General features: G+C 34.9%; 2 protein-coding genes across 3 annotated transcripts in view; both read right to left on the bottom strand.

The window, feature by feature from the left end:
• The window catches only part of LOC129945606 (protein ECT2), a 75,882-nt gene extending 63,175 nt beyond the window's left edge, over positions 1-12,707 (bottom strand). Inside the window, exon 1 of one of the 2 annotated variants that reach the window (XM_056055440.1) lies at positions 11,804-12,707. In XM_056055440.1, coding sequence (XP_055911415.1) covers positions 11,804-11,843 — 40 coding nt within the window. In that variant the 5' untranslated portion in view covers positions 11,844-12,707. The remainder of the gene's footprint in view (positions 1-11,803) is intronic. The other variant, XM_056055442.1, reaches the window with a different exon arrangement.
• A 5,289-nt stretch (positions 12,708-17,996) lies between these two features.
• Positions 17,997-19,541, bottom strand: LOC129945383 (transmembrane protein 43 homolog). Its single transcript, XM_056055111.1, has 5 exons — positions 19,291-19,541; positions 19,003-19,226; positions 18,567-18,939; positions 18,285-18,504; positions 17,997-18,221 (listed from the first exon to the last, which is right to left on the bottom strand). Exons 1-5 carry the CDS (start codon positions 19,384-19,386, stop codon positions 18,010-18,012), a joined length of 1,125 nt encoding a protein of 374 aa, XP_055911086.1. The 5' UTR covers positions 19,387-19,541; the 3' UTR covers positions 17,997-18,009.
• Between the last annotated feature and the right edge of the window lie 1,272 nt (positions 19,542-20,813).

Raw genomic sequence — 20,813 nt, 5'->3', positions numbered from 1 at the left:
TCTCTCGAACCTTTGAATTTTATTTTTCCTTTTACCGACCCCCGCGCCCCCTTGTAAATCACAATATACCGCCCTTTGCTGGTGAAATTGTTAATGGCTTTTATTGTTACTATGAGTCAGGTTCTCATGGCTCTGTGTCGAATAAGCATTACAACCTCTGTAATTTTTTTCTTGTGACTTCATAGACTTTCTCTTGTGCGTCCTCATAATTTTAGTTTCCATATCGTAAGTGCTTTAGTGAATTTCCTGACCTTGGTCTTTTTGCTTTATTTATTAAACCTCTTTTTGAGTGTCTTCAACTCCTTCAGATAACCGAAAGGGTTATATACGCGTTAGAAGTCTCTTTCTAGTATTTAATCCCACAACAATACTGAGGTTCCATTCATCGGAAATGCTTTCTTCCGACCATAACTTACAAATAATTTGGTGCATGCTGCTAACCAAATTATCTCACTGGTCACATTATTTCTTGGAAATCGAAGATCTTCTCCTTAAACCCATACATTTCCGTTAAACTCCCCCCCCCTTCCAAATCATAATATAGCGTAACCAAATATGTTTCTCAATTCCTTTAAAAAGCCTTACCACACCACTCCCAACAATTAGTCGAAGTCATCTTATTGCGTATCCGAATACTATAGTTCCCCTCTGTAAAATGACCTGGTTACGGAGTCATGAGAGTTCAATTTGTATATCAATAACCACTGCGAGAATGATTATAACAGGCCAGAAATTGACCTTTAGCAAACGCAGCTAAGATCGAAGATCCCCTGACCGACCGACAAGGAAATCTTCTGGTTTTCCCGGGTTACAACGGCTACAGATTTGTGGAAGATCAGTTCGATGCGGCATAGAGTAAAATTCAATATTTCGACTCGGGCTCTAAATACATATATAACTAATAGCCTCAAAAGAAAACTCGTTACTGAAATAATTTGCCTGAGATGTTATTTGGTAATTGAGGTTTCTATACAATTTCTTGATAATGTTGTTGAGGCTCTCGAAAGATGTTCACTGAAGATATGTTCATCAGTTCTGGCGATCAGATCATCAAACATGGTGTGCCATTGATTCAAATTGGGCTCCAAAAAGAATACATTACTGCCATTTGAAGAAGCTATTTGGTTCAATTCCTTAAACGGAGAGGCATTTGCTTGTATAAGCCTTATCATATTGGATTTGTGAAGGCTTCTTTCATCCTTCTTCATAACTTTCAATATAAAGTCTGAGTTGGATTTAAGGTTTGTAATGGTAAAAAGTGATATGCCAGACTCTACAAATATATAGCAGAATTGGGCCTTGACGAAGTCGATCTGAACAAGCGTTTGAAGAAATAACTTGGCACGGCTTCAAACTCCTCCATTTGTAAATATCCAAAAACTTGGATACAGTAGCGCATGCAGCACTTCACAGTTGCTTGAAAAACACGATATTTGGATTTAAGATCAATTTTTTGGTTAGAGTAAAACTTAGGCCACAACAAGTTTAGAGCTACTTTGGCTTTGGTGCTTTTTTCCTTCACGGTTTCGAACTACCTCAATAGGCGTCTTGTTTAGGGACCAGTTTTTTACTGCGAGTCTTCTTCTCTGACGCGGTTCAAAAATCATTATTTTTGTCTTGTTAGTATTGACGCAGAGACTCCAGGACTCACAAAATATATGAAGTTTGTTGATTTGCAGCTGAACGGTAAATGGATTGCGTAGAGCAAAACTTTGATTTGTATACCGGCAAAGAAAATGCCATCCGGAAGTACATCACAAACGTCATCAATGAACAAGGCGAATAATATCGGGCTTAACATACACCCTTGGGGGACACCTGATGTTGTTTCAAACCATTCAGAGAATTTAGTTCCGTCCCACGCTGATGCTATAGATGAGGCAAGAAAGTTAAAATAAAACATTAAAAATTTACGTGAAATTCCTAACAATGACAATTTGTACATTTCTATTTACCTTGTCAAAGGCTGCTCAATCGTTCTCCTGGCAATACTCGTCAGAGCGAATATATGGTCTAGCGTTGATAAACCCGATCGAAATCATGCCTGGAACATGGTGAGTCGGTTGTTGTTCTCAATCCATTTCATAAAGAATTGAAGTTAGAATCTTTCTAAGCGAGTTGAGAATCGAGATTCCTCTATAGTTCTCTGGCTGATTGGTATCTCCTTTTTTGAAGATGTTTGGAACAAACCAATTTTCATAAAGTTTGTTGAAATAAGCCAGAAGATGATTTTCAATTACATCAATGTCGTCTTCGTAAGCCGAGACTTTCTTATTGAGTTATTTTGAAGATCCCTTTTGTCGGCATCCAGAATCTCGAATAACTTTCTACAACACCAGGTCACAGACAAAGCATCCCGATTATTCCCTGTCTGAGTATATTTTAGATGCTGATTATTGTAAATAGACATTCTAGGTTTGTTATAAAGGTCATGGTTCTTTCGGTTTTACCTTGATATTAAAATATTCATATTTGGCCATTTACTTTTTATAAAAGTAGATTTCCAAAATCCTTTATTAACTGAAAATACTTTCGTTATCAAACTGGAATAGCATATCCAGTCTCTACAACGAGTGTCCTTCCTGAATAGACTTCCTTTGAGCTAAGTACTATGGGAATGCATAATGTCCGTCAATATAGAAATTCATCTCTTTTTCTTATGCCATTGTTTTCCCTCTGTCTATAAATAACTATTTTTCACTAATCGTATCGTAAGAAGCATTGTTATTATTGATACAGCTTTTAAAAAACACGCAAAACGATTGGAGTTTTACTCTCTGTGCAATAATAATTAAACTGCGCATTACTAACCAATTTGAATTCGCCCCACAACAGACACACAGTTCTATTGTTGAAGCCTTCATTCTTCAATAATTGTGTGCCTCCTTAAATAAACTTCAATGAACTGTATCGTCGTCGTCGTGTTAAACAACACAATAAAATAATATAAAATAAAGCAGAAAATTATTCGGCACATGACTTTAATACTTAATAATCATGGAATAATTTATTGAAGCGAAAAAAAACATGAAAACACCAAAAATACAAAAAATACAAAAACGAAATATGTTAGTTTTGTCATTGAAATTCAAATCTAAACCTAAAAAAATAATATTAATCAAAAATTCGTGCAACAGAAACAAAACAAGTAGGAAAACATTTTAATTAATATTTTTTAATGGAAAAAATAGCACTTTCCTCCTGACCCACATTTCTGAAACTTCAAGAGACTTTGATCTCCTCCTGAGTCTTTCTGTCGGTTGATAAGTATAGAATGCTCAGAAGAAACACTCACGGTCAAGTATAAGTAAGGTATACTAAGTTAATCGAGGAGTGTTATGGTCAATGGTCCGGTGTACCTAAGTCAGCCCCAGCGGGCACTGAACTTGTTAATTTCAATGATAACAAAATAATTTTCAAGTGTTATGAGATTTATTTCTTCTTTCTTTTCCCTCCTTAAAAGCAAATAGATCGCATTTGTTGCTATTTTTTGTTTCTCTTATTTTTGCAATTTCTTAAATCAATAAACACATCGCGATCAGGAAGATTCAAAGTTCATCAAATAAAAACAAGACAGTATTCTCAATTCTCGATTAATATTATTGTTGGGAGCCATAGAGTCACAAGCGGCGGCCGGGCGGCGACGAACGGCGCGCGCTTCGAGAGAGATCATCTATGTAGATCGATTTGCTGTCAGATTCATGTCATTCCCTACTGTGCTCCTCCGTGCAGCTGCCGGAATGAATGCTAAATAAAAGATTTATGTGAGTGGCATTCGTATTTAAGTGAAAATTAAATCACAAAAAAAGTCGTGATTGTGAATCTTAAAAACTAACGAAACTTTTACTATAAGATCTACGAAGCCATCTTCCACTGATAGTAAATTACCAAAAAAAGAACTACCTATCTATTTTTTTCTAAGTAAACATTCAAAGTGCCATAAAGTTTCCAGGTAAAAAGAAATCACAAGCAAATAGTTAAACTGTACTTAATGACGGATTTTAATATTCTCTTTCCTTTTTTGAATTGCAACTGTTTGTCTAGGCTTGGTTAAACAACCCCCGAAATAAAATGCAACCAAAGCCGCCAGGCCACGCCACCGTCCGCAGATAGCAACAATCCTTAATTTCTACAAAATAATGATGTCCTTGTACAACATATTGCACTGTGCATCGCGTCGTCCCGTCGTCATCGTGCGTCGTTGTTAGGAAGAAGAGGATAAAATTGCATTGCGCTGCAGCAGCCTGATTTTTATTGTTATATTCCTTATGATGACCTATGCGCAATCGGCTTTGTGGAAATACCACTAGATATGAGTTCGGTGGAATTTTCATCCCTTTTTGTTTGAGTTTTTCTTTTGTTTATTCATTTTCACCCTAGGATTTATATTTTATTGAGGTTATGAGGATGTTTCAGGATCTGCAGGCATTTAGAAAATTCATGTGCACAGGAAAAGGCAAACCTACATTAATATGTATACACAGGAAAAGGTACCGTAATATCTAAAACAAGGTTGAGGGGTGTATTTCGAGTATAATTATTCTGGATGACTTTTCAAAAGCTTTTGATGAAAAGCCATCATATTAATTGAACTATCCATTGAGTCCTTCTTTTAAGATTTTTCATAAGGAGGCAGTGATCGATTCCAGGGATATGTCTCAGCTGTGTCATGATAAATGGGGTAGAAAATTAAAATATGTCAAAATGTTTGCACTTAGTGGTTACGACACGGAGTGATTCCATAATCTCATTGACTTTATCTTGTGATGGTAGATTTATGAATTTTGATCTCTTAAAGCTGCTTACTGATACAAAGCTTTTCCATCATTTCAACCTGTCGTTAGATAAAGCAATCCGTGTCTCAGGATGGCAACAAGAGGGATCTTCATAAAGACGCCCAGGAAAAAACTCGCGGCATGCGATGACAACAATGGAATCATTGAAAGAAGAAGAAAGTTAGCAATTTCTTCATTTAGTTCAAGCAGGTGGTGGCACATGTGCAGGAAAAATAAAGAACATAGTGGTGTTAACTGCAAGAAGAACAGTTGGTCAAACAATTAGAATTTGAAGTGGTGTTTCCCTTATCTTGGGTCAATAATAGCTTCCGATAACAACATATAAATGTAGAAGAATGAGAAAACACACTCGTCTGCTAAAATCTAATAGACACCATAATAGGCTGTCAGGGTTCTTTAAATAAATATTTGGTACTAGCATATAAATTCGAGATTAGTGGGTTTAATAAAAAGGACTCCGAAACCTTAGATGCTTGGATAAAAACATTTTATAAAAAATTCTAAGCGGCAGGGAAATTTCTGATACAACAATTAAGATTGGTAACCTCAGTTCGAACGAATCGAGGTGGGTAACAAGATGACATGAGCTGGCAGTTGGTATATTGGTAAGACTTTTTGTTGGAGAACAACCCATATTGCGGTCGTGAAGACAATGATGTTCTATTCTCATATCGAACACTTACAAAGGGAGTTTTTTCAGCTGTATGTGATAAGTTTCGATGATTTGATACTTGAAAATGCCAAATTGTATTGATATTTCTGTTCAACAAGGTTTGAAATTATCATGAATCGTTTAGTTCCAGGAGTCATTCCGTAATTTTTAAAACCATAACCACCTAAACGATAACCATTAACGATATCGCCAGTAATTTGCTTCACATAACTTTGCCACTATCGTCTCGTGTGTCGGTTTTTGTATAAGAAAACTAAAATGTTAAAATAAACTCAACGAAAGATAATGCTTGTTCGATAACTTGAAACTTTGTTTTTTCTATGAGAAGTTTTGAAAATGTTCAACAAATTGCTTTTTACCAAACTTATTTTTTTGCCGTGCACGATTTTATTTATGTCTGATATTATTGAAATTTTAAACGCCTTTTTGGAAAAACTTTGAACGAAAGCATTATGGTCATTCCGTAAAACGACTATCGTCAAACGATAGTCTCACTTCACGTAAGACGATAATAGTCAAAGTGATATAGCCAAACAGACATATAGCGTTTGCACGATTGCAAAATAGGTATCGTCTGTCATTGATTCCCCGAAGAATAAAGTTTCTAAATTTTGAAAGTTTAAGCACTTCATGCAAAGGATTGTGTTTATAGATGAACCTCATTCCTGGTCATACCTCCTTCAATAAGTAAAATTGACGTATATTGGGCGAAAAAAATTCTCAACCTATTAACAATACAGCTTCCATTAAAATTGACTGTTTGGTGTGGTTTACGCGCTGGCGGCATTATAAGTCCTTATTTGATTTTTCGAAATGAGGTAGGAGCTGCCTTCTTGTTCAATTTGGAGAAAACTTTATTTCCAAAAGTGATTGTCTTAAATGCCACCTTGTTCGTACGACTTAAAGGGATATGTTAAATCATTGGTAAATGCTAACAAACTTGCAACTTCTAAAGTATTCCAAGTCATTCAGCTTGAACTATTTGAATTATTGCAAAATTAGTAAAAAAGGGACATATTTAAAAACGAATGCCATAAAATTATCTACCATTGGAAGTCATTATCAACTTGGCCTAATTTTACATGATTGTAGAAAACTTAGATAGAGAGGACGACATATCGAGATTTTCCAAAGAGTGGACGAAGAAAGCGAAGTTCCTGGAATTAAAGATTCTACAGAAAGAGCTTCTATTTGCAATTCTTCAGAAATAAACCTTCTTAACATTTCAAGAGTGGTATGATCAAAAAAATCTTGACAGAAAAACTTGAAAACAGAGTTAAAAGTCCATGAAAGAAAGGGTTTTTGAAAATGTGAATTACATACGTACTATCACAAAAGCGGATGAAAGCAACTTGGATCATTTCGAGAGAAACGTGTGATCTACGGTCCCATATACATCAAAGGGGAGTGGAGGAGAAGATGGAACGACGAGCTGTACGGGCTGTGCACCGACGTAAACTTAGCCAGAAGGGAAAAGTCCAACGACTAAGATGGCTGGGTCACGTAGAGCGGTTGGAAACCAATGCTCCGTCCCGGAAAGCCTTCGAATCCACACCCACAGTCCTGTACCGCCATCTAAAGTGAGTAAGTAAGAACTACATTCCCAAATCAAACACTATTAAGTGATACATTGATCGGTTCAGAACATCTGAAAGAACTGGTACAGACAGTTCTTGGGTCAAGAACCAAAGTCTCGATATCGATGGTCCATTCAAAATATTGCTATCATGTCAGATACTCAACGTCCTATTTAATCAGCTCAAAACTGGTATGGAAATGCGTTGGAAGACTAAATGAGATGGACAAGAACAATAGAGTCTCACTCTACTGGGTACCGAGGCACGTTTAAGTCCTGGGTAATGGTGTAGCAGATTCGTTAGTAAAAGAGGGAGCAACAGCTTTATCACTAACACGACCAAAACTTTATTTAGAGGCATAGGAGAAAACAAGACCAAAACAAGAATAAATCAGAAGAGGAAGTCAAAGGGTTAAAACATTTGAATGAATCAGGCTTAAACACGAACTACAGCCATAAACGATTTTTCGCATGTATCACTCAAGTAGGAATAACGTAAGCATATTTGTCCCTATCAGGAATTTCTTGGGAAACATTTTCTCGCGAAATTTGTTGTTCCCGGGAACTCCTTCCTTCTATCGGGAATTTGTCACGAAATGCTTTTCCCTGGGAACAACTTTTATCAACATGAAAATAAATACAAAAAATTGGAATATTGTTTTCGAAGATTTTGACATTTGATTTTGCAGTAAACAAAAGAAAAGTTTATTTATTTTGTGCAGTTCTTAAATTACAAACAAAGTGATGGAAAATGGAAAGAATATCATTTTGACGAGATAGAACAGGGAGGACGAAATGAGCAGAGAAATATAAGGCGGAGTTTTAGGGACCACTGTAAGTTGAAACATTTGATTGACTCAAACATTTTTGATACCGTTTCTATCTACAGATTCCATCGTTACTATAAAACTAACAAGCCATTGTTTAAACATTTGATGAATACGCTGTCTGATTTCTTTATAAGTACGTGTTTGCGTTTCTTTGCAGAAGGTGGGTATCAGACAGGAGTGGGAAAAGACCATTAGGTTGGGTTGGCTCAATCTTCATTTTCAGAAGTCCTTTCAAATGTATTAGATTTCTTTGAGAACAAAATTTTCCCGTTATGGATCAAGATGCAAATGACTCAAGAAGAAAAAAGGAAAACAAGCTTCAAGTTTTATGAAAAACATACAATTTCTGGAGTAATAGGATACATAGACGAACATTTGTATTTTTTCCACTCGGCAACTGATTTTACTAGGGGCCCAATGCAGTTGAGATCACTTCCTTCAGTCTATTTGTAGTGAATCCATTGGCGATATCTCGGTTTTTTCCATAAAATTAATTAAAACTTCTATTTGCTTCGAATTAGAAGCATTTGACCTTTAAAATCGTTTTTTTTTTAGTTTTATTAATTTTGCTTTTAGAGAGTAACTTACATCGTTGTTTATTGTTTTGAATTCCCACGTAAAATGACAGGGAAAAATTCCGAGGGAAAAAGTAAAAGATTTCCAATACAAAATTGTATTTTTTTTCTCTCGGAATTTTTCCCTTATTTCGAAAGATGTTCACGATACCTATTTTTCGAATATGGGAAACAGTTCATGAGAAACACAATTCCTGATAGCTCCAATCAACTGGTCTCATCAATAGTCACTGCAACTTGAATAGACACCTCAGGAATTTAGGTTTGGAGTGCTGTGCCATCAGTAGGTTTTTTTAACGAGCTTAAAGACCCATCGGACAATATATCCTTTTTAAAACACACGAAATAAAGGGTGATTTTTTTGAGGTTAGGATTTTCATGCATTAGTATTTGACAGATCACGCGGGATTTCAGACATGGTGTCAAAGAGAAAGATGCTCAGTATGCTTTGACATTTCATCATGAATAGACTTACTAACGAGCAGCGCCTGCAAATCATTGAATTTTATTACCAAAATCAGTGTTCGGTTCGAAATGTGTTTCGCGCTTTACGTCCGATTTATGGTCTACATAATCGACCAAGTGAGCAAACAATTAATGCGATTGTGACCAAGTTTCGCACTCAGTTTACTTTATTGGACATTAGACCAACCACACGAATGCGTACAGTGCGTACAGAAGAGAATATTGCGTCTGTTTCTGAGAGTGTTGCTGAAGACCGTGAAATGTCGATTCGTCGCCGTTCGCAGCAATTGGGTTTGTGTTATTCGACCACATGGAAGATTTTACGCAAAGATCTTGGTGTAAAACCGTATAAAATACAGCTCGTGCAAGAACTGAAGCCGAACGATCTGCCACAACGTCGAATTTTCAGTGAATGGGCCCTAGAAAAGTTGTCAGAAAATATGCTTTTTTATCGACAAATTTTGTTCAGCGATGAGGCTCATTTCTGGTTGAATGGCTACGTAAATAAGCAAAATTGCCGCATTTGGAGTGAAGAGCAACCAGAAGCCGTTCAAGAACTGCCCTTGCATCCCGAAAAATGCACTGTTTGGTGTGGTTTGTACGCTGGTGGAATCATTGGACCGTATTTTTTCAAAGATGCTGTTGGACGCAACGTTACGGTGAATGGCGATCGCTATCGTTCAATGCTAACAAATGCCAAAAATAGAAGAACTGAACTTAATTGACATGTGGTTTCAACAAGATGGCGCTACATGCCACACAGCTCGCGATTCTATGGCCATTTTGAGGGAAAACTTCGGAGAACAATTCATCTCAAGGAATGGACCGGTAAGTTGGCCACCAAGATCATGCGATTTGACGCCTTTAGACTATTTTTTGTGGGGCTACGTCAAGTCTAAAGTCTACACAAATAAGCCAGCAACTGTTCCAGCTTTGGAAGACAACATTTCCGAAGAAATTCGGGCTATTCCGGCCGAAATGCTCGAAAAAGTTACCCAAAATTGGACTTTCCGAATGGACCACCTAAGACGCAGCCGCGGTCAACATTTAAATGAAATTATCTTCAAAAAGTAAATGTCATAGACCAATCTAACGTTTCAAATAAAGAATCGATGAGATTTTGCAAATTGTATGCGTTTTTTTTTTTTAAAGAGTTCTTAAGCTCTTAAAAATCACCGTTTACTTAAGTTTTTCAAAGGTACTAATCTGGAGCACATACTGTTGTGTTGAAAAATCATTCTCATCCAGTCCCTTAGAGAAACACAGAAGATCTATATTTTGCAGTGCATCAGTATCCCAATTTTAACAATTAAAGCTACGAAAACCACCTTAAGTCAACGTTCATTCCAGTTTTCTTTCTTTTTAAGAACTTATTCTAATAACTTAAATTTTTCCAAAATTGTCAAATTTTAAGAACTTTATATTTTCGTATTTTCTATTAAAAAGGAGATATTTTTTTCTAAGGATTTCTTTTCATGGTTTAGGTCTCCGAAACCTGTTTTCCTTTCACGTGTTTACTTTCAAGTCAAGTATACCTACTTTTCAGGTTCATCAATTTGGATTTACCAATTATGTACATATTTTTAAAATTATGAACTTTTTTTGTATCTTTTTGATGACAAAAAATATTCATCCCAAACACACATTAGTCATGCATCGTTTGTTTACCATTTTCACTTAACTGCACTACTCTCGTTCCCGATATGCACTTCTCAAACTTAACCCCAGGTCAAAAACAATTACATAAAATAAAATACCTACCTACCTGTCATCTTGTGTCCCTTGTCTCTTCACAATCCAGGTTTAAATAATTGTGTTTGGCACTTGTTTTCAGTGTTCAAAGTCTTAACCCCGAATTAAAATTTGCATAAAATATAAAAATTTAACAAGCTACTACAAAGGTCGCCGGGGAGAGGTAGATTCTACGCTTTAGTAGTCCAACTCGCGATTTATTTTTATTGTTTTTATTTTATTTATTCTCCACCCCTATACTTGTACCTTCCTATAAAATGAATGAAATGAAATGAGCCTCAATTAGTTTGCCCCTATTTTTAGTTCGTTCATTTTTTTAGTCTTTTTTTTTTCTTTTTTTATTGGAACAATGGGAATGTTGTGGTTCTATTTTAAAATTGAAGCATAAATTAACAAAAATAGAATCCATTGGACATCTCGTCGAAAGGAGACAGAGAGAGACTTAAATTTGCATTGGAAGTGCAAATTCCACTTGCATCATTTTTCATTCATTCATTGGCAATGACATTTTTTTACAGCGCGACTTCTCACTAAAAAAAGAATAAACAAGAAATAAAAACACTTGGCATGTCGTTGTGGTGTTTGTTAACCTATTTCCTTGTTAAGTGATTTGATGTGATTCTTCTCCTACTCAATCTAAATAAAGTATAAACTATATGAAGATGAATGACAAACAAACAAACAGAAACGACGACGACGATGTCGGACGATGACCAACATGAGATGATTAGACGACGACGAAGAACTGGGGATGATAAAAATAAATCATCATAGAGATTTGAGAGGGAGGCTAAACTAGAAACAACCACAAACTGCTCAATGATCAATGCTGAACGCTCAACACGCCACCAAATAGAATCAGATTCAACAAGAAAATTCTTGTCAGAGGAAGGTTTTCTTTTTCTTTAAAAATAACTTCCGCTCATTGCTCTTCGTCCCCCCAAAAAGAGATCAACCATAGTTCCTTTCACCCACAACCCCAGACAATACAAACGACATAATCCACACTCCACTTCGACTCCAAGAGTCAGAGCCCAAGAGGAACAAGATCGTCGCTTCTCGCGCGTTTCTCACACTCATCCTCATCTTCATCGTTCATCAATGAATTTATTATCTTTTTAGAGGAAAAAACTTACCGTCACTTTTAGCCGAAGATTGTTCTTCGATAGTTTCCATTGCTGCTGCTGCTGTGATGGAACTTCTTTTGGTTAATCCGTAAAGGAAAAATTATGTTAAGAGTTCGAAAAAAGAAAATCTATTATGATGATGGATTCTTTGGTTTAACGTTAACACGCGCGGAAATTCATTGAATTCTTCTCTTCTTCGTTTTCATAGAAACAGAACCAGAATCCAAACCATTGCACTCGCGCCGCGCACGCAAAAATAAATCTTCACAAAAAATTAACAAAAAGACACGAAAGACCAAACGAAATGACAAAACGACGAACGAAGAATAAATTTATGTTTGGTCAGATGAATTCCACAGGAAGTGCATAGCTCTTGAGCGTTTTGTAGCTTCTATAGGCGCTTCTCTAGGTCTCTAGCTTTTGGTCTATCTCAAGCTCTAGCTTTTGGTATGCAGAGAATTTCTACGTTCTTCTTCTGCAAATTTACTTGGAAACCAAGAGCGTGAAACCTTGTGGCGAATTTTTCTTCGTTTTCCTTTTCTTTTTTTTTTTTGAAGGTTGCCTTTGAGTGTCCTCCGAGTCGGGATTGGGTATTCTTTGAAATTTCTTTCGTTTTCTTTGAAAAAATGTTGATTTTTCTATTTTATTTTTATATTTCACTGAGTTTAATTAGATTCTGTTTTTTGTTTGGGAGAGGGAAACTTTTAATCACGACGTTTTTTTTTTCTTTTTTATTATTTTCTCAACACAAATTAGATTAACAAAATTAAATTAAATATGTGAAAATTTTCAAAAATTATTCCTTTTTCTTTTTTTTGCGTACAGATAAACGAATTGAATTGACAAACAGAAGAAACAGAAACGAAGCCGCGAAGCAGTGAACAACCGACTGTGTATGTGCGTTCAATTGAAATTCCAACGGCCTGCGCTGGACGATCATGAGCGATGGCGTGCGTTGATGGGCGTTTGTGAGGCGATCAATGCGGCGAAAAAGTGTGTTCGAAGATGAATCGAGAAGGAATGTGTTCAGGGGGTTGGATTTTATTTTATTGTTTGTTTGAAGTTGAAAAATTAATTTAAGTGAAATTTTTGACTTTTGTGTCATTTATTTAGTTTATGCAAAAGAAATGCAAGTGAAAGCCGAAAAAATAGGATTTTCGGTGTTTTTATTCAAAAATACTAAAAATAAATTCTGCAATGAGTTTTTCTTTTTTAAAGATGCACTATCTGACTGACAGGTTCTGTAATTTAGTAATCACAATGTATTTATCATATCAAGACGATGAAAAAGGGAGATGACATGTGTCAAAATGTAGTTATTACTTTAAAATTTAGTTGTATACTATAAATTCAGATCAAAAATTAACTAGACATAATTTTGTTTATGAAACTTTATTTAAATATTGATACTAAAGACAATTATTTTTCGATGCATTAAGTAAAGCATGAGAATTAAGACGAATGTTAAAAAAATTTAATTTTGACTTATGTCATTTTGCATTAACAGTGACGAACGTAAGATTTTTGAGATATATTTAATTTGAGATAAATGTCACACTTTTACCCAAACGTAGAAAATTGCCCACCGCAATATCAGAAAATTGAAAACAAATGAAATATCCAAAAACCTACTTTTTTCCTAAAGAGAACGCATTTTCTAAGATCTATTTAAAATTTTAAGATAATCTGTTAAAATTTGTTTCAGTTTTGGTTCTGGCGACCTTTAAAAAAATAAAGTATTGAGATAAACGAGTTTAAAGTTTTGTGTAGTAAAAATCATGAGGAATTTTGCAATACCTTTAAGGCCGAGTACTCAAAGGTTTATCCTGGTCATAATCTTTTGGGGCAGCATTTTTGAGGTATTAGGTTGTTATTTAAAATTTAAACGCAAAAGAACAGTTTAGTGTTATTCTATTTTTTTTAATAAAAACCTGACATAAGTCAATTTTTGGACACATATATTATTAATTTACTTGTTGCAAGAAAAATCCAAGTAATATTAGGCGTTTTTCTTAACATAGTCCTATTTTTTATTTTCTTTAATTATTATAAAAATATTTTAATAATTTAAATACAGCAATAAAATTATTCATTGAAACGAGTTTGCTCCTTATTTCAAAAATGAAAAAGTTTCACTTACTATAAATTGGTTTTCATTATTCAAATACATCATTGAAATTTTTTTCATAGGTTAATGTTGGGTTTCGTCGAAAATTTCTATTATTAGACACAACATTCCTGGTTTCGATCAAGCATTTAGGGTTATATTTGATCATGGAAAGAAAAACTGACAGGTATGGATACAAAGAAAATGGATTACTTCCAATGGAAAGAATATGTTTCAAAATGTGAAATCAACATTCAACTGTTCATTGAAAATGAACTAAATGAAAAGTATTTTTTTAGTAAAACAAAGTTTACAGCTCATCACTTCCATTTTGACACCAATCATAACGAATTTAACTCTCTTAGTCATTGTTAAATCTTTAAACTAAATGTTCGACACTGAAAAGCAATGGTAGCTATAAGTGCTCAAAAACCTAGCGACTTTTTTTTATTATAGCAGAAATTATGATTTTTTGAAAATAAGTTTTTTATTTACAAATTATTTACTGATTGTTTGTAGCTAATCTTATTTTGAATTCACAATGACAGTTAATCGTTTGTTTTGTTATGGTGGGTTCCGTTTTTGTTTTCATTCAATTTTGACACATGTATGCAAAAGCTTTATAAAGCTTTTAAAATTGCTCTCCATCGGATGTGTTCATTAAGTGCTTATAGAAATTTAAACATTATTTTATGCAAATTTGATTATTACGATCTAACAATTTGTTTAAAAATAATTAATTTCTTTCATTCATTAGTAATTTCAGGTATGAAAAATATCTCTACACGAATTTGTTGTGGAAAGTAGACAGTTTAACCTGATAAATTTAGAAAAGTAATTTCTGACATCAATGTACATGAATTTCAAGAAGAAAACAAATCGAAGTATTGGACAATTATTTTTAGGTGGCGTTCATGGAAAACTTTGGCTAAAAATATTTTTGTCTGCAATGTTGGAATTTATCTAGTTTATGAATACCCTTAAGGCTTGATTAAACAAAAGGACTGTTTTAACAGAATGTGGTCCATTGAGACGGTCTAAGCAGACAGGAGCCCTCCTGATCTGTTCGCCAAATACTGATGTATACTTCAAATAAACCGTAATTTTTCATCTTTTTAATAATCCATTTTTGTAAATCAATGCCAGTTCTTCTTTTCTTTGTTAAGACAAAAATAATTCAGCTAGAAAATCTAAAAAATTCCAGTGTTCTTTTAAAACGGCAAAAGTTAGGAGATTTTGTGAATAATTTACGTTGACTATGATTAGCAACAAAATAAGCTTTGTTTCATTTCTTTCTGTTTTGACGTTTGACCGTCGCGTTCTTTGTAAAAACCTACAATTACTACTCGCGTTCCTTTTCTTATTGCTGGCTTGAACGCGTTTTATAGGATACAGACAAAGCGCGGCGGGCAAAATTGTTTCCTACAGGCGGGACCACATTCTGTCTGACCAGGCTTTTAATATTTAGGCGGTCATTGTTGTTATATTTTTGCATAAAATACCGAGTGTTATTGTTTTCAGTTTTTTTTTTTGTGGCAGAAAGAAAGGGATATGAGATAAATTGTTATCGGGAGCTTTTTTAAACATATTCCTAAGTCTTTGGATAAAACATTCCCTAATATAAAGCTAAATAAGACCTTCATATTTCATTTCATGTTTGTTTTCATGAATAGTAATTAATTTTAATGGGTTACAATCCATTTTAATTTCACAGATGAACGGTTATTTCAAACTTCAGAGAAATTTATCAAATGCATGATTGTTGGCTGTCAAAACAGAGAGAGGTGTCAACCAAAATTCTGGAAATTACAGTGAAAGCACATTAGCTGTGTTTAATCTCAGACAGGTAGGGTATCCGGATACCTTTTTTTTAGTGTTTTAGGTGTAAAATAAAAGCAGATCAAAAACAGCTGAGATGTCAAAAAGGAAATCCAAAGGTATCCAAGAAATTCTGGGGTATGTAAGCATCTGACAGATCAGCTGATTCGACACATGGTTGAATTTCTAGAAACTTGAAAATTGATTTCAACTTTTTGTATTTGTTGGTAACAAAAGAATACAAAATATAAGTTGAAGTTGTATTTAAGGATGTTCTGTACATAATAGATGATGAAGAAGATATTTGCCTCCGAATTTTAAAAGTTAATTATGATCTATTTTGACTTCGAAGCTTAAAGCTTTTTGTGAACAGCTGAAAGTTGTTTTTATTTTTTTGTAAGCTATCTCAATACAGCTATCCAACTCGTATCTTAAAATTCACCTATCTAAGATACCCTATCCAACACGCGATTGAACGCAGCCAATATGGGATTTTCGTAAATTCTTTTTCCTAAAACCGAGTTTTCAGCTCGGTGAAAAATTACAAACTAAATTAAAATACTGTCTTAATATTGCAAACTAATTGTAGGAATTTGTCAATAGAATTAAACTTTTTTGTCTGTCAATGCCGAAAGTGACATTCAAAACACTTTGACACTGACCTATAATATAACTTGGTTCAAAAATTTAATGAATTTCTATTAGAATTCACCCTCAACGTATGAATAAATAAGTTGGATATTTATGAACACGTTTTTTTATCAACAAGAATGGGCTTCGATAAATTTCGTTTTTACACGAAGAAACTACACAACACCAATTACTTTTAGTTGTTTATCACATTAATGATAAAAAAGAAAAATTAACTTAATCATTACATCGGACTATTATCTGTCACAATTTAAATACAATAAAGTCAATCCCCGGATTTTTGTCTAGCGATTTTTTAAAGAAAATAAAGAATCCGCCTAAGAAACCAAAAAAACTACTTTTAACTGTTTTGAAGGGGATTTTGTCTATTTATATTACCCTAAATTTCTGCAGTTCATGTAAATTTTTATCCCAATCCCCAGTTATGTCAATTTAATTTTGTACATAATTTTGACAGAACTGCAGACTCAATGGCTGCGTTCAATGTCGTGTTGGATAAGATATCCCTGGATGTTTGAATGTTGGTTGAATTTCTAACAACTTTCAGATGTTTAGTGAATTTATAAGACAAAATTGTTGTAAAATAAAGTTTTTAATGTATAATTTCATTAATTCCTTGAATTTTTACCACAAATCATAGAAATTTAAAAACAATTTTCAAATTTCTTCAAATTCAACCACATGTTTTGTCAGATATCCACAACTGTCAGAAATTGGATTAATTTTTTGACATCCCAGCCATTCTTTTGCACGTAAAACACTTAAAAAAAAAGGTGTCCAGATCACTATCTGCCTGAGATTGAAGCGTGCTCATGAAACACGATCGTAATTTTAAATATGGTCGAGTTTTTGGCTTAAATTAGATAATGCGCCGTACTTCAAAAATTGGCAGAAGACGTACTCTTTTAACTATTTTCTTTCTTTTTTTATTCCAATATCACTTGATGGCTAAAAAAATTAATTGTATTACTTATGAGGTTTAACATAAAATGTAATGTCAAAATGTATAGCCTCAAGCAAAAAAGTCTAAACGTCATATTCATGATATGAATTATTAAAATTTTCAGCTGTCCACATTTTTAGAGTAAGATGACTTTAAGTGAATTTATAAGATCTTCATTTCAACCGGTTACAGAATCCGATGAAGAAATTGCAGTTTCAGAGTGAATTTTTGACATTTTTACTATGGTTGAAATGTCAAAATTGACATTTGGTTCCCTCTGCAGCCAGCAATCATTGTCCGAATTTTTTTAATCTTGATTTTATTTTGATCTCAAATCCGAAAGTAATATTTATCTTTTCAGAAATGAAAGACTTCCGAAATGAAAAAGCCCTAAGTTATTATTTAGAATTTTAGGAACCCAATTGGGTTTTTAAAAATAAGGAAATTGATGAATTTAGTTCCCAAGTTCAAGTATGGATTCAAATTCAGTCCAAAAATGTTTCCGTACCCAAACTTATTTATTTCTTTAAAAGAATTAAAACATTTGTTCTTTTTGAAACTTCTATTATATTCTCACACATTTTCAAACTACAAATTTATTTTTTAAGGAACATCAATTCAACAAAAATATAGAGTATAATTAATAAGCAGGTATCTGGATAGCATTCCTCCTTTCCTCGTCCTTTGTCGTCTCTCCTAATTCAAGTCCTGATATTGGGTCACTGTTCGGGCACAATATAAGAAAGGCGATGCCGCTGCAAGTAACAAGCCCGCACCCACCCAAGGTCGGTGCAAAGCCCAAGCAACCGATGTAATAACTAAAGCCAATGAAAGCGAAAGCATTAGATTCGTCCCGGCTGGATACCGGGGATCTGGTGCCAATGACGAGAGGTAATATACCTGTGATACTGAAAAACAAAGAGAATTCTTAAATCTTTTCCTAGAAATTGGAAATTTTTTTAAAGACTCACAAATGATATGCAAAAGTGATGCTGTGCAGGTGGCTCCAAAGAACAAACACACCCAACCCATGAATCTGAAACCCCAGGTGGTTAATCGCTGAGCATGGTGTTCCATTTTGAAGACCTGTGCCAGACTCAGCTCTCCCGGATAGACGAGAAGAACTTTAGCATTTCTCGATGTCACATAAGGAACCACCTTTCCATTATGCAACTGGCCAACAATTGTGTACTGAAAATCAAATAGAATCCATATAATTTTCAGTCTTTTGAGTGGTCTTTTGGGGAACATACCAATTCACCTTCCATTCCAGCAAAAGAGAACAACAACCGAAAGTCGCCCACTTGAGGATTGAACACATCATCGCTGTGATAGTAAAGTCCCAAATGAAGCTTGATTGAGGGATCCTCCGGCCTAGTATCGGATGTGAGTTCCACAAACTTATCAAACTTAGCCTTAATTTCGTTACCAAGTTCATAGCGCCCGAGGAAGACACTCTCGGCAACTTGTGTCTGACTCTCGACTGGGAACTTCTTTGGATTGTGGTGCCCTGTTTGGATGTAAAAGCTCCGAGAATCGATGAGCTTATCCCGCCACTGCATAGTGTAGTAGTAAGTCTTGCTGTCACTCTGTACAGTGGACAAAGATTCACCATAGTTTTGCTCCCTAACGAAAAGGAAAAATCATTGCTGTATTCAAAAAGAAGTTCCTGCAAGGATTCTCACTTACATTGTTTCCTCAACCCATTGGTACATTTGGACACGTCTCTTCAACTTCACAGCCAGAATTTGGATGTCATAATCAGGTTCAGTGAGTGGCTCTCCGACGACGATGGGACCAGCGATATGGACGATACGACCCTCGTAGTTGTTTTCCACTTCATCGCCAGCATTGATTGTTATGGCAGCATCGAGGGCTTCATCCAAGGAAACTATCATATGAGCTGCTCGACCCTTTTCATTTGATATTAGAAAATGTAAGAAATCCCAAGCTTTTTCGTGTTGCGTGTGTACCTACCTCATTCCAGAATAGAATTGTTATTCCGGCGCAGAAGAGAATACAACCAATGGTGGCGATTAACCAGCACGAACGAAATTCTTCTCTAAGCGTCATCGTTTGTACATTTTATTTATGTTTTCGTTTTATTCTTTTAAGTGATTTGTTTCATAAGATTTAATAAAGTTTCATTTGATTTTTGAAAAAGAATTTTCAACAAATTTTAAATTGTAAAATTGAAAATCTATTTTCGTTCGTTTGACAGTAGTGACAGAAGTTGTCATAACCTTTTAGGCTGTGTAGTCGTTCAGGGATGTAGAAAATAAATGTGAGATTTAATTGAGTTTGTAGTAAGGACATGAACCAAATTTTTTGAAGTGTTATAATAATTATATAACATTGGGTGTATAACTATCATTGAAATCAACCCGGAAAATGTTTAAATAGATATTTGAATGCGTTTTCTATTTTCCTGAATAAATGCAGTGTCCTGTCACAAAATGAAGCAAATTGTTGCTCTGAATTGTATTAAAATTTTACACTTTTAAAATGACGGATCTGCCATTTCCGGATCTGGAATCTGGATTTTTTCCAATTTTGTTTTTACCATGCTCTCAAATATTTTTTAAAGAAAAAAACTTGTATACCATCAGCTCCAGGTATAGTTTTGGGCCTAATAGACTGGAGTCCTGAGTATATTCAGGTTTCAATATTGAAAATCAATGATGAACTGATCTCTAAAATTGTATTCGAAATTATTCAAAACACATTCATGCCGATTACAGAACTGTATTATGAGAAATTTTTTGACAGTTGTATTATGATAGAAATGTCAAATGCACCGCTGCCTAATTAGCGTATTCTGTAATCGATGTGATCATTTGACTTCACTTAACTCAGACTCAATGGGCAGTTTCAGACGACATACGGGACTTGAAAGTTAGACATGTTTCTAGTATCTGCCAAAAAATATCCTTCCAATTAAGACAACGATAGAGGTGGGGAGAGGTGTTTCCACTTAGGCACCTCTCCTTATTCAGACGGCAGCCGAGGAATTCCCGAGATGGAATCAACGGTGGCGTCTACAGTTCCAGTAAGGTTAAACTACTAAGTGAACACATTATAGAGCTTCTTCGACTTATTCATAGCCCAGGCCTATAAGGAACGGTTTTATCCGGCTCCCCATCCTTGGAGTTATACTTAGGATCTGGCCCTCCAGTTTGGGGGTTGTGCCGTCGGGGTGACTTCCTGGCCGCGTAAAAGCTTTCATAGTTGCGAAGCAACAACAAGCCTCGGATACGGACGGATTTACTGTTGACAACCAACGCAAACGAATAAAAGACAACGAACTTCGTATATGCACGTGGAATGAAAGATCCCTTAACAGACCACGTGCGGCTGAAGAATAAGCGGAGGCCCTAGACCGCTATAAAGCAGATATCACCGCCATCCAGGAAATACGATGGGATGAGCCGGGCAAAAAGAGGATGAAAAACTGCGATATTTACTATGGTGAAAACCAATAGCGCTGGGCGATTTTAATG

The sequence above is a fragment of the Eupeodes corollae genome, chromosome 2 (assembly GCF_945859685.1).
Source record: "Eupeodes corollae chromosome 2, idEupCoro1.1, whole genome shotgun sequence".
Lineage (NCBI taxonomy): Eukaryota > Metazoa > Arthropoda > Insecta > Diptera > Syrphidae > Eupeodes > Eupeodes corollae.
This window is presented reverse-complemented; position numbering and strand designations above follow the sequence as displayed.

Bases quoted from the DNA above. Each gene is read 5' to 3' on its own strand.
- LOC129945383 (XM_056055111.1), bottom strand. From the start codon at position 19,386: ATGACGCTTAGAGAAGAATTTCGTTCGTGCTGGTTAATCGCCACCATT. The intron at 19,227-19,290 runs GTAGGTACACAC...TCAAATGAAAAG, and splicing joins CAATTCTATTCTGGAATGAG to GGTCGAGCAGCTCATATGAT. The intron at 18,505-18,566 runs GTATGTTCCCCA...TTTGATTTTCAG, and splicing joins CTGGAATGGAAGGTGAATTG to TACACAATTGTTGGCCAGTT.